Source organism: Periplaneta americana, chromosome 16, assembly GCF_040183065.1.
Source record: "Periplaneta americana isolate PAMFEO1 chromosome 16, P.americana_PAMFEO1_priV1, whole genome shotgun sequence".
Lineage (NCBI taxonomy): Eukaryota > Metazoa > Arthropoda > Insecta > Blattodea > Blattidae > Periplaneta > Periplaneta americana.
Window position 1 is genome coordinate 126,218,101 of NC_091132.1, and position 22,656 is coordinate 126,240,756.

Sequence of the window (22,656 nt, forward strand, 5' to 3'; positions counted from 1 at the left end):
GTGCCCTTATCGGTTATTGAGATTCATTTTTAAACTTCCTGCGCTATGGATTTTTAAATCACACGCCCGCTTTTATCGGTTTCCCGTAACTTCATTTTATTTTGCTACATTGCCAGACAAAAATGGATATAATTTCTGAACTATTAAAGATAAATGCATGAAATTTAGAAAACACATTCTTTGGACTAATGTTATGTTTTATTTAACGACGCTCGCAACTGCAGTGGTTATATCAGCGTCGCCGGATGTGCCGGAATTTTGTCCCGCAGGAGTTCTTTTACATGCCAGTAAATCTACTGACATGAGCCTGTCACATTTAAGCACACTTAAATGCCATCGACCTGGCCCGGGATCGAACCCGCAACCTTGGGCATAGAAGGCCAGCTCTTTGGACTATGAGGAAACTTTTCTCTGTAATAGAATTTTGTTAATTGATTTCATTTTAAAAATACGTCCGTTTGTTTGCAAGAAAAGAAATAAAAAAATTGTTATTAAATTTTAATTGTTTATTTTACAAACGTAGGGACTAATATCGACCGGAGGGAAAAAGACCTTTAGGGAGGCCGAGACGTAGATGGGAGGATAATATTAAAATGGATTTGAGGGAGGTGGGGTATGATGATAGAGACTGGATTAATCTTGCACAGGATAGGGACCGCTGGCGGGCTTATGTGAGGGCGGCAATGAACCTTCGGGTTCCTTAAAAGCCATTTGTAAGTAAGTAAGTAAGGGACTAATATCAAAAATCTGTTACAGACAGTTTGTAGAACATGCTTTTGCAAATACATTGCAAAAACCTGTTTGAATCTATCTTTAAAAACGGTTTAGATATATCGGTTTTAGTACAATCCTGCATTGGGTATATATATTTTTAATTTGGGCCCCCAAATAATTTTTTTTTTTCAAAATATTTTTATTTGGTTGAGTTGCCACAGCTATGAGCTCTCTACATACAAAAAATTAATATTTTACACCAAATAGGAAAAAAGTAAAAAAAAAATACCATCCTCTCCCCTTAATTTATTTCCCTTATACGAGAAGGTTAATAAATAATACATAATTTCAACACAAGGAGTCTATTGAATGATAGAGAGTATCATCTCTTATTTATTGAACAGACTCGTTAAGACTAACCTTACTTCCATCGTCCGGTGGATCGGATTGAAGCGTCACTCCTAAAATATTTGCCCCCGCGATACGGGGTATAGCTGCATCTTCGTCCACTATAGCCACGAGTGTCATTTTCTGATTTATTATTTCCCTCCACTCTTCTCGAAACTCCTTCACTGAAACAGGATCTTCATACACTTTGCATCGTGCACAGATCTGCTCATCTCTTACGAATATATTACACATCAAATCTAAAAGTTCTTCTTCCAATTCCTCAGGTAGATCTTGAATCCTAAACTTGGATAACTTCCCGTCTTCCATCTTCGTTCTCCCTGTAGATCGTCTCCAGACTGTTGGGAACGGTACACTTGCTGGGCGCACCCACTTCCTGCAACTGCTCGCGTCCATGGCCTCACTGCTGAATGGAGCTGTTACAACGATTCCTGCAACTTTAAATTAGCTCTAGAGTGTGGCCTTCACTCTCCGTTGTTACATAGGCAACGTCATTGTCGCTTTCGTATTTCATTCTCATACTTTGCACACCATTCGCACATTGAGGTCACTCCAGCCTAGTCGCTTGAAGTAATCTGTACCTCGTTTCAGCCGATTCGTTGCGAAGGTCAGTTTGTAAAATTGCACGTGATGTTGAAAGTGTCTCAGAACAGCGCATTGATGTACAGTACAAACGAAGTCAAATGAAAAATAAAAAGATGACACGAGAAATGCTGTTTCTGTCTGTGTATGAAGCAAATTATCTTATGTAGACATTAATTCATTCATAGTTTCATGCCCAAGGGCAGATTCCTCACTGCAAACCCATGCATCCTTCCTCTTTTCCATCTTCCTCTTATTCTTCACGTACAAGCCATAGACTATATCTTAAATGTTGCCTATTATCTGATATTTTCTTCTGGCCCGAACATTTTTCCCGTTCACCACTTCTTCCATGTGTCCTTCAGTAGGCTGTTTCTTCTTGGCCATTGACCCAGCCAATTCCTTTCCCTCGTCCTGATCATTTCCGGCATTATTCTTCCTCTCAGATATTCTGTCTTTATATGAGTTACTTCAGCTAGTAGTGTAAATGGTGACGGACTTAATGGTCCCGTGTTTAGTCTAAGAGAATGGTGGAATTTTTCTCTTATCAAAAACTTGCAGAACGGCCCTGGGTTGAACTCAGTCTGCTACTGGGTCTTAAGGCTCATTCACAATGAAAATTAAACATAACGTAAGCGTTAACTTTAAAATGTAAGCGTTACGGTAAAATCAAGAAAATTCACGATGGGAACCTAAACATAAACACAAAGATACTTGGTAACCATGTAAACATAACAACGACGTAATTTCCTCATACTCTTTCGTATACTTCAGCACTCCACGATTGTGTACTGTTTGGAAATCACGTAAGCATAAGCATGAAAGTTTGGAGTTTGAAAACTTTCATGTTAACGTCTAAAGGGAAGGTTAATGTCAGCGTTTATGTAAATCATCCAGCCACTCTGCTAGCTAAGTAGTAAGTCATTAAGTCAGTCATCCAATCATTAAGTCATCCAGCCAGTCAGCTACCCAAGAAGTAAGTCATTATGTCTGTCATCCAATCAGTAAGTCATTCAGCCAGTCAGCTACCCAAGAAGTAAGTCATTATGTCAGTCATCCAATCAGTAAATCATTCACTTAGTCAGCTAACCAGGATGTAATTTATTATGTCAGTTATCCAACCAGTAAATCATACAGCCACTCTGCTAGCCAGGTAGTAAGTCATTATGTCAGTCATCCAATCATTAAGTCATCCAGCCAGTCAGCTACCCAAGAAGAAAGTCATTATGTCAGTCATCCAATCAGTAAATCATTCACTTAGTCAGCTAACAAGGATGTAATTTATTATGTCAGTTATCCAACCAGTAAATCATCCAGCCACTCTGCTAGCCAGGTAGTAAACTAGTAAGTCATTATGTCCGTCATCCAATCATTAAGTCATCCAGCCAGTCAGCTACCCAAGAAGTAAGTCATTATGTCAGTCATCCAAACAGTAAGTAATTCAGCCAGTCAGCTACCCAAGATGTAATTAATTATGTCAGTTATACAACCAGTAAATCACCTAGCCAATCAGATAGCCAAGTTTAAGTCATTATGTCAGTTATCCAACCAGTAAATCATCCAGCCACTCTGATAGCCAGGTAGTAAGTCTTTATGACAGTCATCGAATCAGTAAGTCATCCAGCCAGCCAGCTACCCAGGAAGTAAATCTTTATATCAGTAATCCAACCAGTAAATCATTCAGCCACTCTGCTACCCAGGTAGTAAGTCATTATGTTAGTCATCCAATCAGTACGTTTTACTCATCCTCCGGACCCTTTACATCCGGAGGTTACATTTGTTGTTTTATATTTGATTTTACATTGTTGACATTTCGGACTTTATACATCCGAATATTTTATAAAATTTTATGGTTTTAAAATATGATTGACAAGTTATCCTCGGTGGCCTTAGTTTTATTGTTTTATTTGTTCGTCTTGAATACCACCTAGTGTGGTAGAATTGCTCACTTTTATGATTCTGTAGAAATCACCTTATGTATACTGCATTTGTGTGCCTCGTTTTATCGTGACAACGCTTTTTAGTTCTTTTAGCACTCTGATTATTATATTATTTATGTATTTGTTACATTAAGAATTTTAGATAAGGGCGCAAATAGCCATAGTAGCTGACGCGCCCTTCTTAAACCCTACTACTACTACGTTCCAATCAGTAAGTCCAGCTACCCAGGAAGTAAGTCATTATGTCAGTTATCCTATCAGTAAATCATCCAGCCACTCTGATAGCCAGGTAGTAAACTAGTAAGTCATTATGTCAGTCATCCAACCAGTAAATCATCCAGCCATTCTGCTAGCCAGGTAGTAAAATAGTAAGTTATTATGTCAGCCATCCAAACAGTAAACCATCCAGCCACTCTGCTAGCCAGGTAGTAAACTAGTAAGTCATTATGTCAGCCATCCAACCAGTAAATCATCCAGCCACTCTGCTAGCCAGGTAGTAAACTAGTAAGTCATCATGTCAGCCATCCAACCAGTAAATCATCCAGCCACTCTGCTAGCCTGGTAGTAAACTAGTAAGTCATTATGTCAGCCATCCAACCAGTAAATCATTCAGCCACTCTGCTAGCCAGGCAGTAAACTAGTAAGTCACTATGTCGTCATCCAACCAGTAAATCATCCAGCCACTCTGCTAGCCAGGTAGTAAACTAGTAAGTCATTATGTCAGTCATCCAACCAGTAAATCATTCAGCCACTCTGCTAGTCAGGTATTAAACTAGTAAGTCATTATATCAGTCATCCAATGAGTTAATCATCCAGTCACTCTGCTAGCCTGGTAGTAAACTAGTAAGTCATTATGTCAGTTATCCTATCAGTAAATCATCCAGCCACTCTGCTAGCCATGTAGTAAACTAGTAAGTCACTATGTCGTCATCCAATCAGTAAATAATCCAGCCACTCTGCTAGCCAGGTAGTAAACTATTAAGTCACTATGTCAGTCATCCAACCAGTAAATCATCCAGCCACTCTGCTAGCCAGGTAGTAAACTAGTAAGTCATTATGTCAGTCATCCAACCAGTAAATCATTCAGCCACTCTGCTAGTCAGGTAGTAAACTAGTAAGTCATTATATCAGTCATCCAATCAGTTAATCATCCAGTCACTCTGCTAGCCTGGTAGTAAACTAGTAAGTCATTATGTCAGTCATCCAATCAGTAAATCATCCAGCGACTCTGCTAGCCAAGTAGTAAACTAGTAAGTCATTATGTCAGTCATCCAATCAGTAAATCATCCAGCCACTCTGCTAGCCAGGTAGTAAACTAGTAAGTCATTATGTCAGTCATCCAATCAGTAAATCATCCAGCGACTCTGCTAGCCAAGTAGTAAACTAGTAAGTCATCATGTCAGTCATCCAATCAGTAAATCATCCAGCCACTCTGCTAGCCAGGTAGAAAACTAGTAAGTCATTATGCCAGTCATCCAATCAGTAAATCATCCAGCCACTCTGCTAGCCAGTAGTAAACTAGTTCGTCATTATATCAATCATCCAATCAGTAAATCATCCAGCCACTCTGCTAGCCAGTAGTAAACTAGTTCGTCATTATATCAATCATCCAATCAGTAAATCATCCAGCCACTCTGCTAGCCAGATAGTAAACTAAAAGTCATTATATCAGTTATCCAACCAGTAAATCATCCAGCCACTCTCCACATGACTCAAAAACTATCCAACATTCTGTGATTAAACTTTTTGTGTGTATTTATGCATGTCATAGGATCAAACCCTGTGGAATCGAGGAAGGAAAATGATGTAAGGAGTCTGTACGTATTCCTGTCAAAAGAACAGAACACTTAGGAAATTTGAACTAGTCTTTGCTAAGTGTCATCAATTTACTTGACTTTTGTTGTATCTAGTACTTTTGTTTCTTAATTTCCTCATATTTTCTTTTTTTTACACAAGTGGAATCTTTAATATTGTTCTGAAAATATGGTTGTGTTTACAAAAAAGAAAGCATTTTACTTGTAATCATTTCTCACGAATTTTAAAATATGATGAAACACAATGTTGTCCTTAAAACAGTATAAATTGTGTGTTCATATTCCTTGTGTAATCCTCTTCATTTAATCCTCAACAAGAAATCGCAGAAGGAAATTTGTTCTGTCGTTTTTCCATGCATAGGACAATTGAACGGAAGAAAGGCCATTGAATGGAATAAGTACAATTGCAACGATATTTTATAACGACTATTTATTCCTTACTGTATTCACTTTTATCACAACTAAAATGTTTTTTAAATTAATAAAATATTGAATAACAGCGTGAATGTCTGTTGTTTACTCTGACTAAAAATGTTTATTTATACAGCTACGCAAATAATTCAAAGATCTTTTCCTCAAAATTTCAATTTCTGGGTTACGCCCATTTTTGATTCAACTCCTCAATTATAGGCACTATAGAATTCGCATATAATAATCACGATGTCTTAAAATGAATATGTAACCTAAAATCTTCCGCCTTCAGGTTAAGGATTAAAATAGGCATATAGGCATAAATCCGCAGCTTAATCATCACATTTTATTATGTACATAATGTAAATATATTGTAAAAATAACTCTCTAATTTCACCACAAAAATTGATTTGATGTAATTAAATATTATTGTCAAAAACATGAAAGAAAATGAAAACATTTAGTTGTGTAGGTAATGTAGATATATTATAAATATAACTCTCTAATTTGAAAAGACATACTGACATACATGTTAATTCATATGTGACTTTCTCTGAAGCCCTTCCACACATCCACTTGCCCATCTAACCCAAGGCATGCCTGATTCCTGCCCACCAGACAGCCTTTGACCTAGACAAACCAGACCTCTACCTGTCACTGATCGCTTATTTTTCTTTCCAGATATTGGCAGCACTGCTATTTCCATTACAGAGGCCCTCTGCTGGATATAATCACAACTATCACTCAGATATGTAACGATCTGAAATATGGATGTGTGATATGTTTATTGTGTGGAACTGTGGTGCATTACTTAATGTATGTCGCGCGTATATTTGTGAGATTATCTCATCTCGCAGTCGCTGAAGAAACGCGACGCAAATGAAAAAATGGTGTGTAGCGAAATCGTAGTTTCAATACAAATATTTGAAAGACCGAACCAAGCAGAGTGAATGTAGCTATTGCAAATTTGCCAAATTTATTTCACCAGGAGAGAACGATGCTGCGATGTAGGCTAAATGTACTAATTACACTTAATTTATAATATTCAATTTTATTGCAAACGTATAAGTTTCCCTCTTAATTTAAGTAAAGTCCTTAATTGATTTCTTTCCCTTAGTATATGAGCAGGATAAGAAATGATAAATATTTTTCAGACCGAGTCTTTTCAGAATATCTTACTTACTTAGTTACTTACTTACTGGCTTTTAAGGAATCCGGAGGTTCATTGCCGCCCTCACACAAGCCCGCCATTGGTCCCTATTCTGAGCAAGATTAATCCATTCTCTATCATCATACCCCACCTCCCCCAAATCCATTTAATATTATTGTCCCAGCTACGTCTCGGCCTCCCCAAAGGTCTTTATCCCTCTGGCCTCCCAAATAACACTTTATATGCATTTATGGATTCGCCATACGTGCTACATACCCTGCCCATCTCAAACGTCTGGATTTAATGTTCCTAATTATGTCAGGTGAAGAATACAATGCGTGCAGTTCTGTGTTGTGCAACTTTCTCTATTCTCCTCTAACTTCATCCCACTTAGCCCCAAATATTTTCCTAAGCACCTTATTCTCAAACACCCTTAACCTATGTTTCTTTCTCAAAGTCAGAGTCCAAGTTTCACACCCATAAAGAACAACCGGTAATATAACAGTTTTATAAATTCAAACTTTCAGATTTTTCGACAGCAGACTGGATTATAAAAGTTTCTCAACCGAATAATAACAGGCATTTCCTATATTTATTCTGTGTTTAATTTTCTCCCTAGTATCATTTATATTTGTTACTTTTGTTCCCAGGTATTTGAATTTTTCCACCTCTTGAAAAGATAAATTTCCAATTTTTATATTTCCATTTCGTAAAAATTCTCGTCACGAGACATAATTATATACTTTGTGAATGTAGGCTTACCTATTGAAAATTTGCAAAATTTATTTCACCAGGAGAGAAAGGTACTGCGATGTAGGCTAAATGTACTAATTACGCTTAATTTATAATATTCAATTTTATTGCAAACGTATAAGTTTTCCTCTCAATTTAAGTAAAGTCCTTAATTGATTTATTTCCCTTAGTATATACACAGCATAGGAAATGATACATATTTTTCAGTCCAACGAGTCTTTTCAGAATATCATCTCTTATAACTTATTAACTTAATATAATTAAGACTAACCTTATTTTCATCATTCGGTGGATCGGATTTAAGGGTCACTCCTAAAATGTTTGCCCCCGCGATACGGGGTTTAGCTGCACCATCCTCGTCCACTATAGCCACGAGTGTCATTTTCTGATTTATTGCTTTCCTCCAGGCTTCTCGACTTTCCTGCACTGAAACAGGATCTTCACACATTTTGCATCGTGCACTGATCTGCTCATCTCTTACAAATATATTACACATCAAATCTAAAAGTTCTTCTTCCAGTTCCTCAGGTAGATCTTGAATCCTAAAATTAGGTATCTTCCCGTCTTCCATCTTCGTTCTCCCTGTAGATCGTCTCCAGACTGTTGGGAACGGCACGCTTGCTGGGCGCACCCACTTCCTGCAACTGCTCGCGTCCATGGCCTCAATGCCGAATGAAGCTGTTACAATGATTTCTGTAACTTTAAATCAGCACTAGAGTGTGGACTTTAATCTCCCCCGTCACATAGGCAACGTCATTGTCGCTTTCATATCTCATTTCTCATACTTTAGCACAACATTCGCACATTCAGATCGCTGCGCGAAGTAATCTGTATCTCGTTTCAGCCGATTCGTTGTGAAGATCAGTTTGTAAGACTGCACGTGATGTTGCAAGTGTCTCAGAACAACGAATTGATCTACAAACTACGTCAAATTAAAAATGAAAACATAACAGGAGGACTGCTATTTCTTTCTATGTCTGAAGCAAATTGTCTTACTTAGACATTAATTCATTCATAGTTTTGTGACCAAGGGCAGGTTCCTCACTGCAAACCCAGGCATCCTTTCTCTTTAGTATTACCACAGTCTAGTATATACAGTCACGAAGCTCGATACTTACTAAATATGCATACATAGACAGTTGAAATATGCATCCATACATAGTTGCTAATCACCAGGATCGCTACTTTCGCCTCATCACAGACCCTTTCCCCAGCAGACGATAAAATGTATTGTACTTTCGACATCATATTCTTTTGAAAAAATTAACACCTTCCTGCCACAATTGAAATATGAAATATATAAGATTTACATATTATTTTCATAAAGTATATATTATATTTTATAAACTCACTTTTCTGGATCTTTCGGAAGAAGGATAACTCTGACCTCTTTTTCTTACAATATTTATACCACCACAAACGTCTTCTTGTCCCATATTATTATTCGAATTATTGTATTTTAGCCATTTACAGTCATTACAACCGATAACGAACATTTCACAGTTTACACAACTTTTCACAACAAACCGAAATACGGCAAAGTCAATGCCTTTTCGATCTAGACCAGGCCGTAATGTATGTTCGGGTTTTTTGTTTCAGTGTATGTAGCTCAGTCAAATATTATATTATAACTTTATTGCGTATCATTGCTAAGTTTTATTTAGTGTAATGTGTCCATAAGTCCCGTTTACTTCTTGTTGCATAAGATGTTGCAGAAATAATTACGAAACTGTGTTATTTTAATGTGAAGCGAATTTTACGTGTTAACATAATCTGTTCGCATCAACATTTTAAGTTCAGAATGGAAGATATTTTGAGGTTGAATAAAAACGAATTTATATTGTGATTTTAATTTAGCACATCTACCTTCCTTAATTGTAGACACAAAATTTACCATAGACCTACCACTCCTATGAAATTAATGTATGTACGACTGTGTTACTTCGTCTCTTAGGTAGTAGATAAATACAATAATTCAGTACTCAATTGTAGTATTAAAATACAGACAAATAGAATGTGACGGGTGTCATACATGAAGTTATGTTTAATTATAGTATATAATTGCGTATATAGGAATATAAGTTATATATAGTAAACATAACCTATAATTTCCATATAACATAACATACATAATTATGTAGTGGCAGAGCATTGGAGACCACTAAAATTAGACAGAAATGGGCAACTGGTACAGTAAACATAACCTATAATTTCAACGTATCTAAATATTCGTGCGGTGCAACTGAAAATTACTGAATCGTGCATAAATTAATGTACAAGAATTTCGTAATATTTAATCGAAATAAAGGCAGATAGGTCTATTACACATACGAACAACGTAATTTTCACACCAGAAATAATATTACACCTTAACTCGCAAGGAATTATGTCTGAAGTGTCTCCTAATCATTGTTTTAAATTTTATTAATGCAATTACACTACATTTTAGAGAAATATATGTTACTCTTTATGCATTCCAATTAATTTATATGATTGAAACGCCGCCCTTCGTGATCGATTTAAGCGAGTCACATGATCTGCCTCACGGCCTGTATTAGATCACTATGGCAGTGGCACAGTCTATTGTTCCTAGTACTCACAGCGCTCCAAGCGGCTAGCAACTATCGCGAGAAATGCAAAATATCAACCCAAGCTTCGTGGCTGTATATAATAGACTGTGGTATTACCATGAGAAGACACTCTAGGAGGATATGGAATCTAAAATAAGAGGACATTACTGAAGAAAGGAGGACTTTTAAAAATTGGCAGGAACAAAATTAAAGATAAAAGCAATGACTCATCTTAGTCAGTTTTCTCAGTAGTTGCTGGATCAGTATTACATCTGTATTCTACTTATCGGTGGAGTCCACTTTGTGCACAAGAGCCTGAACAGACAGACATATCTTGTAACAAATAACTATAGAACTGTTCACAGGACATGTCACTGAAATGATATTTCACCATGATGATACCTCTGACTGTCTCCGTTAGCATGCGATTTAGTTCTTTTGTTCATTGAGCAGATATTAGGGAAAATAATCTTTCAACACTTCCATTGTGACTTGGGATAAATAAATAAAATTGACATATTTTAAGAGTTCTGAGAAAGGTTCATTGCTCGCAGAACTACTGGAATTGAAGAATTTGCACCAGTGTTTATCTAAACTTAAATCTTTTTGTCAAAATTAACTTGATTGGTATATCTTTGTACATTGCAGAATAAAATTGATAAAAAGCTTAGAATTATGAATAGTGACATTTTTAGAGTGTAAGAATTCAATGCATGTCAATAGGTCATCATATTTTATTAATTTTATGTGCTCCAGCTTCAACCATTGAAAGCAGTTAATTTTTTTATAAGTTTTCACCATTTTTTTAGATATTCTAAGCATAATATCGCACATTATTCAATAATCATATTAATTCTAGTTGAATTGCGAAATACCGGACATTTCAATTTTTTTAAATGCCTGCCGGACAGGACAAAATGATTAAAAAAGAAGACATGTCCTCCTTTTGCCGGACGGAGGGTAACCTTGTGGAGTAACGGTCAGCGCGTCTGACCAGGTGGCCCGGGTTCCCGGGCTAAAAGAATAGGTATTTGGCTGGAAGAGAAGAATTTCTGGAAATGCTATTTCGAGAATGGTGAGTCTCAAAGCGCACGAGAGTTACGAGTCGAGATTCGAAAGACAAGTAAAGAGACATCATTTTATTTTTACTAATATTTTTAATATTAACCTGGCTATATCTTTGGAGGACCGGAAACACAGTTTGCTATCCCCTTCCACGACTGTAGTTCGATGATACTGGCGTAAAACACAAACAAATCACTCTACTAGGTATAGGAGGGAAGAAAAGTAGTTCATCCATTTGCGTAAACTAGGAAATATCGCGATTTTGAGTTCGATAATTTTCATTAGGTTTTTGTTTAATCAAAATATAGTACTGTATTAACAATAATTGTTTTTACTCACGAACTGAGTTATCCATGCGAACGTATTTATTATGCAGTGTATATTATACTGTTTACAGCACATTAGAGTACAGTATAGATAAAGAAGTTAAATTGAAAAATAATCATAATATGGATATTTAAGCACATTTTTTAAAATGGTGGCCGTTCATTTCGTTACAAGCTTAAGTTCTTTCGTACATATTATCGCACTATAGACTATTGCATCTAATTCCAATTGCCAGTTTCGTCCTTCATACCAGTAACTCATGTTGAAATAATTGTGTGCCTACTCTATAAAAGAGTACGTTACGTACTGTAAATTCAATCTTCAATTCTGCCCGATCCACACAGATAAAATTACTCAGACATGCTATCTACTGTCAGTCCAAGTGGTTATGCCGCAGGATCGTAGAAAGGGGATAAAACACGTGACAGTTAATTACTTAACGAGGCCCTTTTATTTCAGTTATTTTAAACAGGTGTATAATATTACGTAAACGTCCAATTCCTAACAGAAATTAATGTTTTCAGAAAAGAGCTAAGACAGCCCAGCTTTTATAGAGGGGCGAACAGAAGCGGGTGGAGGAAACCGGGATGCGACGTAGGCAAACGGACAGTACCTGTGCGAAAATATGATTCAATATTGAAAGCTCTTTCGTCGCTGGAAAACGCGAACATATTTCTGAAACGTACTATACTCACTAATTCAGTGCTGTTTACTATATGCTGCGTTGCTTCTGTTTGGAGGACAATTGGAACTTCATTAGTAGAAGGGTTGGGAGTGAAGTACATTAAAAAACTCAGGTACAATACAAATTGAAGTAAAAATAAAATGATGTTCCTGTACAACGAACATAGCGAGCGAGAGCGGCAGTTAGTTTTGTTAATCTCTAGTAACTGAATAGTTGACATAGCATCATTGAACTCTAATTGAGAGAACGTGGAAAAAGTGAGTAGGAAGTTTAAAAGTGTCCTTTCAGAAAGAAATCAGACGAAGGGGAACTAATTGATTGTAGACCTGTAACTTGTTGACCGTGGTGACTGAGCGTGTAATCCACTCACATCACCACAGAAGGTTAAAATCTTCCAATTACACCAATTACTGTTCTTGTATATAGTTCACACGAGGCAACTAATTGGTGTCTTCCAGTATCGCGTTCAACTGCAGGTAGAAGCGTATTTTGTTTCTGAGTTTTATACTACTCGCGCTTTTATAAAATCTGCTATAATAGTAATATGTGTTACAAGAGCGGTATGTTGAAGTTTTCATGTTCGAGGAAAAGTTTGAAAAAGCGAAACGCAGTTGAGCTTTTTTAATTTCCGAGAATTGAAAGAAAACATACCGCTCGTGTATATTACATTATTTTGTGCGAAGATCATTTATTACATACCTGAAAGAGGAATTTCTAATTAGTTGCAATGAAATCTCCATCTTGGTTTCTGTTCAATGACGGCAAATTTGCAAAACAAAAATATATATCTTCATCATTGTTGCTTTAAAATGTTTTCTGAGTTTACTATACTCCAGCAGGCCGTGATATACGTCTGTCTTTTTTTTTCCCCCAGTCTATGATGAGTCTGGAATCTTGTTGATTTTTTCACGGTTTCCTTAATGTTACTTGCATCACGAATGCAGTAACTACAGTGGAGTTATAGAGTTTACTTAATTTTTGCAAATATTTAAAAACAATAATTAGCAGTGCAATGTAGGTGAAATTGCAGTGGTAAGTTTCCAATTTATAATTATTACTATATTGAACGTCTCTAAATATAATATGTTAAAAGCCTAAAGCAGTAAAATCAATATGTCACTTAAGCGGTAAGAAGAGGGAAATTGTTAGACTATGTGTGTTAGGTTGGGAATACTAACCAAGCAAATACGCACGATCTCGCACAAAATAGATTTTGGAGTATTATTTTGGCTTAAAAAGCGGCCTGAGCATGCTGCCGCCCACATATCAGCATTCCGTATTAATTTTTTAGTTATCTTTATGTAGACTCTGCAAAGAGGTCAACTATGAATACATTGCCCACTACGCAGAAAACATAGGAGTGAACGAACATAAACTATAATCTTAGTTCTAGCATTTATTATTTATATTTTAAAAATAGTATTGTTTTTGAAAATTTAAAATAATGTTTTGTACAAAAATTTGAGAAAAAAATATTTGTCAGTTTGTTGTTCATGCAGTTAATGGAAACATTAGAAAATAAGAATCGTTATTATTTTTTTTTTGGAAAATATCAAGGAAATGCATAATAATAGCACAATTTTCATCCAAAAGATAAGGTTAATTAAAAGGAGTGCTTTGTAAATAGGTAATGCTTCCATCCCGCTAAACACCAAACAAGAAGAAAAAACGTAATTGAATTATTGAAGGTAACCTAAAATTCCAGCAGCCCACCCTACAGACACGACATACCACTGCGAAAGCTATAAACGACACAGCCCTCCAAAATGGCTTCGTTTCTTATGTACCAAAGTGGTAATTTTTGTCAGATAATTATATACACAACCCAATACACCTTCAATTCTTTCTTCGCTATGGACCAGGGCAGAAAAGGCGTAAGGGCTGTTCCATATGAAATCGGACAAAATTTCATAAAATTTGACCTCGCAATTTAAAAAAAAAGGTGCTCCTGTCATTGAAAGGCCTTCACTGGATAAGCCTAATGGTGGGTTAAAATATCCCTAATTAGTATTACTTTTCATTTTGTAGAGCGTCAAATTTGTCGTACTCTCGTCAAATTCTTAGTTTTGGGAAAACATTGCTCAGAGACATTTATTGTTAGGATTTTCAACGGCGTCTCTTTTTAAAGCAGAATCAGAGAGTAATATAATAACTTTGGAGGGACTTTTTTATATTCTTATTCACTTGACTAGGCAGATTTATTTATATTACTTTTTTCCTTGACGAAATAGCTAAAAAATAAAAATAAGCAATATGGGTGACTTAATATAGAATAAAACACAGTTTACAGATTCGAAATTTTGTTTGGGTAAGGGTGGAAAATAAAATAAAGAAAAGAATTCTCATTGTGGATTTCTTCTCCTCGCGGCTCCATCCCACAGCCAGCTGAGCGTGCGCGTAGTTGGCCAACGCTAGCAGCTCGTAAGTTCCGTCATGCGAGCAGTTCACGCCATGGTAAAACAACTCGAAATGAAAGATGTAGCCTATTTCTGAATACTAAAATGATTTTATACAGATATTACATAATCACTACACTAACCGTTACTGTTATGATGGTTACGATTGGTATAATTCTTGCTTTTAAGACTATACGTAATCACCAGGGAAAGGATTTATATGTAAATACATATTTACTTATAAAGCTAATATAATTTATATTTTGCATTATCTTTATGTTTCACAATGTGTAGGGTTGAAAAATCCTACTTTTATTTTCCATATTTTTCCATATTTTAGAGTTTAGTACATATTTTCGTTAATTTCCATATATTTTCCATATTTCATATAAAACAGTCCATATTATATTAGGTTTAACAATAAAACAAAACAAAATTCCATTAACTTTTAAAAATACATTTCAACAGTAGAGATTTAAACACATGTTCAGTAATCCCTTTAACATCAGAGTTATTTGAAAATTAGCAGTCCTATCAACAATGGGAAAGTAAGTTACAAAACTGTATTAATTTAATTTAAAATTTTTAACAGACTTCAGTTGTGCAGCTCAACAGTTAAATGCCAGTCAGAGTACACATAGGTTCAGTTTTGTAAATCATACTATAAAGACGGTAAATATGCCAAAAGTACGTCATTCAGTCAATTTAAAATCAAAACTAACAAGTTACATTTCAGAATTTAAAGAAGATGGTTTATCAACTGACAATAAAATATTATTTTGTAATTTGTGTCAGTGTGCAGTATCATCTACACAAAAGTTCCTGGTGCAACAACACATTACAACTAGTAAACATCAGGCCAACAAACAACTAAATTCCAAGCAGAGACAATTGTTTTTAACACAACCAACAACATCGAATGTAAGATCTGAGTTTAACATCGACCTGTGCCGTTCTCTCATCTCTGCTGATATTCCTCTCTACAAACTAAAGAATAAGGTCTTCAGGGAATTCCTTGAAAAATATACTCAACATACAATCCCGGATGAGTCAACACTTAGGAAGACGTATGCTCCATCCATCTACGATGAGACAATACAGAAGATAAGAGATGAAATTAAAGATAGTTCAATTTGGGTTTCCATTGATGAGACTCCCGACAAAGAAGGTAGACTTGTTGGTAATGTAGTTATCGGTTTGTTAAGTGAACAATATTCTGAACGAATTCTTTTACATTGTGATGTTCTAGAAAAGTGCAATAACAAAACTATAGTTAAACTGTTCAACGAAGCTATGGGTATCCTGTGGCCAAAGGGTATTATGTACGATAATGTGTTATTCTTTATTAGCGATGCTGCCCCTTATATGGTCAAAGCTGGACAAGCATTATCTGTTGTATATCCTAAATTGACTCATTTTACTTGTGTGGCGCATGCATTTCATCGTGTGGCAGAAGTGGTCAGAGACAATTTCCCTAAAGTAGATTTGTTGATTTCATCAGTGAAAAAAGTATTTCTCAAAGCTCCCAGTAGAGTTAACGTGTTGAAAGAAATGTACCCTGAAATTCCATTGCCACCAAAGCCAATTTTAACTAGATGGGGTACATGGCTAGAAGCAGTTGAATATTATGCCGAACATATAGATTCTATTAACAATGTTCTCCTTGCATTGGACTCTGAAGATGCAGTCTCAATTGATACTGCGAAAACAGTTACCTGTGACATAAGTGTGAAGAATGACTTAGCTCACATTCAGCATACATTTTCATGCATCATAAAAACGCTCAAAAGTCTCCAAAATAGGCACCTTTCACTATCTGAAAGTTTTGAAATTATAAATAGTACTGTGGAACAACTGAATCGTGGTAGAGGTAAAGTTGCAGATGCAGTAAGAGCTAAGGTGGACACTGTACTTTCAAAAAACCCTGGATATGAAGAACTACAAAAGGTTGTTGCTGTGATGAGTGGTGAATCAACAGTGAAGATTAACTTGGACTTATCCCCAGCAGACATTGTGAAATTGAATTATGTACCAGTTACTTCTTGTGACGTCGAACGCTCTTTTAGTCAGTATAAATCTATCCTCAGAGACAATAGAAGAAGATTCACTTTTCAGCACTTGAAAGAAATGTTTGTAACCTATTGTTATGGTAACAGACAATAAAAATTGTGTTTTGTTGAAACTACATTGGAAGATAAGGTACGTCCATTATATTTTTTGTTTAGTTTGATTAAAATGTACCAATATTTAACGTACATAGTCATTTTTTTTATAATTTTAAGTCCATATTTAATTCCATATTTTGGTAAAAATCCATATTTAATTCCATATTTTGGTAAAAATAACTACATATATATTTACATATTTCATATATTTTTAGTCCATATAAATCCGTTCCCTGGTAATCACTATCTAACCTTAATATAGCAGCATTTTTAGTTTGCTGGATCTGTAAACTACGTTTTATTATATATTATGACACCTATTGGAATTCAATAACCACTGTCACCTTGTAATACTACTCACAGAAGATTGGCTGGTGGGTCACGTAATCGTCTCATTCCTTGTGTTGTAACACACCAGCTGTTTCAAGACCACTCAAGGCCAGCTGATAAGAATATTCTGGCGCCTCTCACTTCTCCGCATGACGGTGCAGGGAGCGCGTATTTCTATAGCGAGATTTTAAATATTTATTTTAAGGCTTTTCATTTAAAATAGCTTTTTTTAAAAATTGTATGATTTTTGTCTCAACAATAATATTTTATATCCATACTTTTTTGGTGGTAACATGTTATAAATCACAAAAAAAACTATATATCCATAATTTCCACAAACAATAAAATATATGTGTTATACTCCATTGATACACTTAAATGTGCAGTACAAAATTGGCTGTAGCTTAAGTTTTTATTTCGAAGTCAGACTCAGTAGTACGCGTTGAAAGTAAGAATAAAATACAAAATACGCTAAATTTCAAGGAATTTTATCTGAAAAACTTCTGAGCTAAAGTAAGTCAAAATTTGTAAATTTTCCAGTCCCCACACACTAAACCTCTGTACGAATTTTCAGACAATTCTAACATGTCATGGTATTTCGTTGTTGATTTCATATGGAATAGCCCGTACTATATACTGGTTGTTAAAAAAAAGTAGCCAGTATTTTAGGAAACAAGAAAACAAGAAAAAGTGTTTAATAAACATGGGTCCTACAACACATACTTTCTGAGATATGAACACTTGTTCATAGGAGGTGCTCAATGTGACGTCCATTTATGGCAATGCAGTTTTCTGTCCTACAGTACATCAGACTACCGGATAATCATACCGTAGTTGATGGAATACTGATACGTAACAAGGAATACTGAAAACAAAAGTTTCTTTGCGGATATGAGCGGGGTTCAACAGAGATGGCGTTGTGAATTTTCGTAAACAACAGTTGAAGAAATAAAACATCAGCACCGATTCTCAATCAAAGTATGAGCAGGAGTTCTTGGCGACAGATTAAGGGCCATACGTGCTACCACAGAGATTAACTGGGGCTAATTATCAGGAATTTCTTATTAACGTATTACCTACCTTGCTGGAGTATGTGCCTTGTCAGCAAAGACTACAGATGTGGTTCATGCATGATGGCACACCAGCACATTTTCTTCGCAATATGCATGAACACTTGATGCTGTTTGTATATGTGATATATAAATATTCTAATGCAATAATAAAGTTAATGCTCCTTCATTGAAATAATGTTCAATGTCTGCTCATTAAAAAACATAGACACCGCCACTTCAGGAATCTCTGCTCCCTTACCACACACTTTGTTGGCCTTAGCAAGCGAACGAGCTAGGGAGAGGCACAGTGCAAATCAGTTGATGACCTCTGACCTAGACAAACCAAACCTAAAAAAATATATTATATATTTATGCAATAGTTTACGTAAAACAATTTATATCTTTGTTATACTTCGGTCATATTTACCAGTTAATATTTTACGTCTCATTTATTTAGCTTTATTTCAATCCATTCTCCAATATGGAATTTTAGGATGGGGAAATGCTTGTAATTCTAATCTCACTCCACTAATACTTATTCAGAAAAGAATAATTAAAATATGCCTTAATAAACCAATTGATTACTCATCCGAGCTTTTGTTCACTGATTCTAATATTTTGAAAATTAAACAGATTTATTATATTGCCTTATTAAACTTAATACATAAAAATCGTAATAAATTCAAATTGTATCATATGGAACTAAAAGATCCGATTTTATACGATTAAAGGAACTAAAGTGTTTCATAAGCACAGCTCTTAGCCATGGTACCTACTTTGGTCTAAGGTTATATAATAAAATAATTGAAAAATACCCAAATTTGGAAAATTTTAGTATCAGTAATTTAAAAAATAGCGTTAGGAATTTAATTGTTAAAGAATATATATTAATTTAATATGTGTATGTATTTGTATGATTTAAATTGTTAAAACTGAAATTGTATTTTTAAAGTTAATTTATTCTTTGTGTCAAATAATTATCTTTGTTTGTGTTAAGTATGTGTTTAGATAACTCCCTGAGCATGAGTTTTTACTCCTTCTTGGAAAAATTAAGACTATTTTTGTACATACTATTTTACTAACAATAAACAACAATATAAACAACAATACTAACAATAAACAACAGCAACCTGTCACTGATCGCTTATTTTCCTTTTCAGATATTGGCAGTATTGTTATGTCCAGTCTTTTGCTGGATATACTTACGACTGTAATTCAGGTATGTAACGGAATGAAATATAAATGTGTTAAATGTTTATTGTGTGGAATTGTGGAAATGTAATGTATAAAACGTGACATATTGACTTAATTTATGCCGCGCTTATATTTGTGAAGTTATTTCATCTCGCAATCAGTGAAGAAACGCAACTCAAATGAGATGTGTAGTGTGTAGCGAAATCGTAGTTTCAATAAAAATATTTAAAACGCATAACAAAGTAGAATGAATATAGATGTTGCAAGTTTACAAAATTTATTTCACCATGAGTGAAAGATACTGAGATATAAATGTTTTAATTACACTTCATTTACAATATAGAATTTTATTGGAAACTTATACGTCTCTTTCTTAATTTCAGTTGTAAATTGATTTCTTTCCTTTGTATTGTATTATATTTATTAACATTCCATGGTATTCGTACATTGCTTCACAGCTAGAATATGGAATAAGTAAAAAAACTTAATACTATTATAAAGTCTTAATTTATATTCACAGTCTAGATGAAATATATACAGACGAGATTTACAATATAGTCTACTAGTACAACACAATGTTTTAGTATCAATTTCATGAAGCGTTATTGAATGTCATGAATTCACCTACAGAATAGAAGGCGTGAGAAATTAGGTACGTCTTTAATTTGGCCCTAAATAATCTTATGTTTTGAGTTTCATTTTTTTATGTCGATAGGGAGGCTATTAAAAATTTTTACTGCCATATAACGCACTTCTTTTTGATAGCATGATAGACTTGCCGATGGAGTAGGAAAGTCATTTTTTGGACGTGTATTTATACTATGAACTGTTGAATTATTTACAACGTTTTCACGATTATATAAGAGGAAGATTATTAATGAAAAGATATACTGACAAGCCATGGGCATTATTTGTAGTTTTTTGAAAATAGTCCTAACTAGATTCCCTAGATTTGGCTCCTACTACTATTCTAATTACTCATTTTTGTAATAGGAATATGTTGTTACTATCTGTGGAATTTCCCCAGAATATTATTCCAAAACTCATTACCGAATGAAAGTATGCAAAGTATATTGTTTTTAAGGTATTGATAAGGTACACGTACCAAATAACGCCACCTTAACACTTCAGTCACTTTTGCTCTGGAAATAAGTTATGTACAAACACGCAAATTATGAAATAGAAACTGGAATCTTATCTTTACAAAATACCAGAATGAAAATGGATATATTATATACCGAACAAGAATTAGAACTCAAATAGGAAAACTTTGTAAAGTGGCGTTAGGAACAGGTTGTCCAATTAACGCCACCTATTTTCTAGTAACCTATACACTTATAATTGTTAGTGAATTATTTTTCCTAAGCAACACAAATAGAACTAAGCGACTAAATTTGAGTTTCTGTTAATAAAAGATACAAAATCACTCAATACTAATGAAAGATTCTTGATCTGAAACTGAAACACCAGATGGATTAGGAAAATATGTTTTCCAGTGACTCCTTACTTAAAAAAAAAGAGACAATGTGACACAGTAGAAAGTTATTAAACACAAAAGCATTTACCTTAGTTTAATATGAATGTTTTCCAATAAGTAAAACAAAAAAATTAAGTTATGTAAAATAAAATAAAAAATTAAGAGTTCGATAAGCAATTGAAGCAATATCATCACTGCACATTCTGAACATTTGTAAGTTGAAAGCTTAGTGATTTTCCTGATGTTTTCACACTAATGCTGTACTGTCAGCCTTAGTACTAACATAACCTAAAATTTTGTCTGTAGACCTTTAACGCCACATGGCGTTAAAGCGCTACTGAGTACTTGTTAACATGACATGCATGTTTCTCTAACATTTTCAAATTTTATAGATAGCAAATACTTTCTAGACATAGAAGAATGTTTAAGGATCACGAAAATATATAGTTTAATATAGTTATTATTTGCTCAACACACAAAATAAAATATTGCCTCTTACCTTGATATAAGAACAGCCATTGACTATCAACACACAACAGGAAAATGATGGAATATAATGTCATTCGTAAATGTCAGCGGACAGCTAGTAACTCATTTCGTCACTATATTGCAAGCGAATGCAGGCTACAGTAGTGCACTACCGAAAACTTGTGTCGTTAACAAATTTTAATAGGATGGCGTTAAAGGTATACATGGCGTTATTTGGCTCAGGGACCTTATATGTACTATATTTTGCATAGATCTAATTGTATGAGGAGGATAAGAAATAATACATATTTTTCAATCCAAGGTGTTTATTGAATGATACAGGGTATCATCTCTTATTTATTAAACAGACTGACTTATAATTAAGACTAACCTTATTTCCATCGTTCGGCGGATCTGTTATAAGCGTCACTCCTAAAATGTTTGCCCCCGCGATACGGGGTTTAGCTGCACCATCTTCGTCCACTACAGCCACGAGTGTCATTTTCTGATTTATTATTTCCCTCCACTCTTCTCGAAACTCCTTCAATGAAACAGGATCTTCATACACTCTGCATCGTGCACAGATCTGCTCATCTCTTAGGAATACATTACACATCAAATCCAAAAGTTCTTCTTCCAATTCCTCAGGTAGATCTTGAATCCTAAACTTGGGTAACTTCCCGTCTTCCATCTTCGTTCTCCCTGTAGATCGTCTCCAGACTGTTGGGAACGGCACGCTTGCCGGGCGCACCCACTTCCTGCAACTGCTCGCGTCCATGGCCTCACTGGCGAATGAAGACTTTACATCGATTCCTGCAACTTTTTATTTATTAGCACTAAAGTGTGGCCTTCACTCTCCGCTGTCACATAGGCAACGTCATTGTCGCTTTCATAATCCATTCTCATAATTAGCACACCATTCATACACTCAGGTCCCTGCAGCCTAGTCGCCTGAAGTAATCAGTACCTCGTTTCAGCCGATTCGTTGCGAAGTTCTGTTTGTAAAACTGCACGTGATATTAAGTGACCAGGTAGTGATTAGGGGTTTAAAATCCGATTCTTTTATTTTGTGTTTAAAGAAAAGTACAAAACTTGCTCTTTAAAACAATATAAATATTGTGGTGGGTATTTCTGCCGATACGCCCTTTAAACAGG

General features: G+C 35.1%; 1 protein-coding gene across 3 annotated transcripts in view; it reads right to left on the reverse strand.

The window, feature by feature from the left end:
- LOC138691201 (uncharacterized) overlaps nt 1-22,303 on the reverse strand; it is a 38,349-nt gene extending 16,046 nt beyond the window's left edge. Inside the window, exon 1 of one of the 3 annotated variants that reach the window (XM_069812988.1) lies at nt 21,893-22,303. In XM_069812988.1, the coding sequence (XP_069669089.1) occupies nt 21,893-22,279 (387 nt within the window). In that variant the 5' untranslated portion in view covers nt 22,280-22,303. Of the gene's footprint in view, nt 1-1,134; nt 1,552-8,043; nt 8,454-21,892 lie in introns of those variants that run through there. The other 2 variants (XM_069812987.1, XM_069812989.1) reach the window with 2 other exon arrangements.
- Nucleotides 22,304-22,656: the final 353 nt, after the last annotated feature.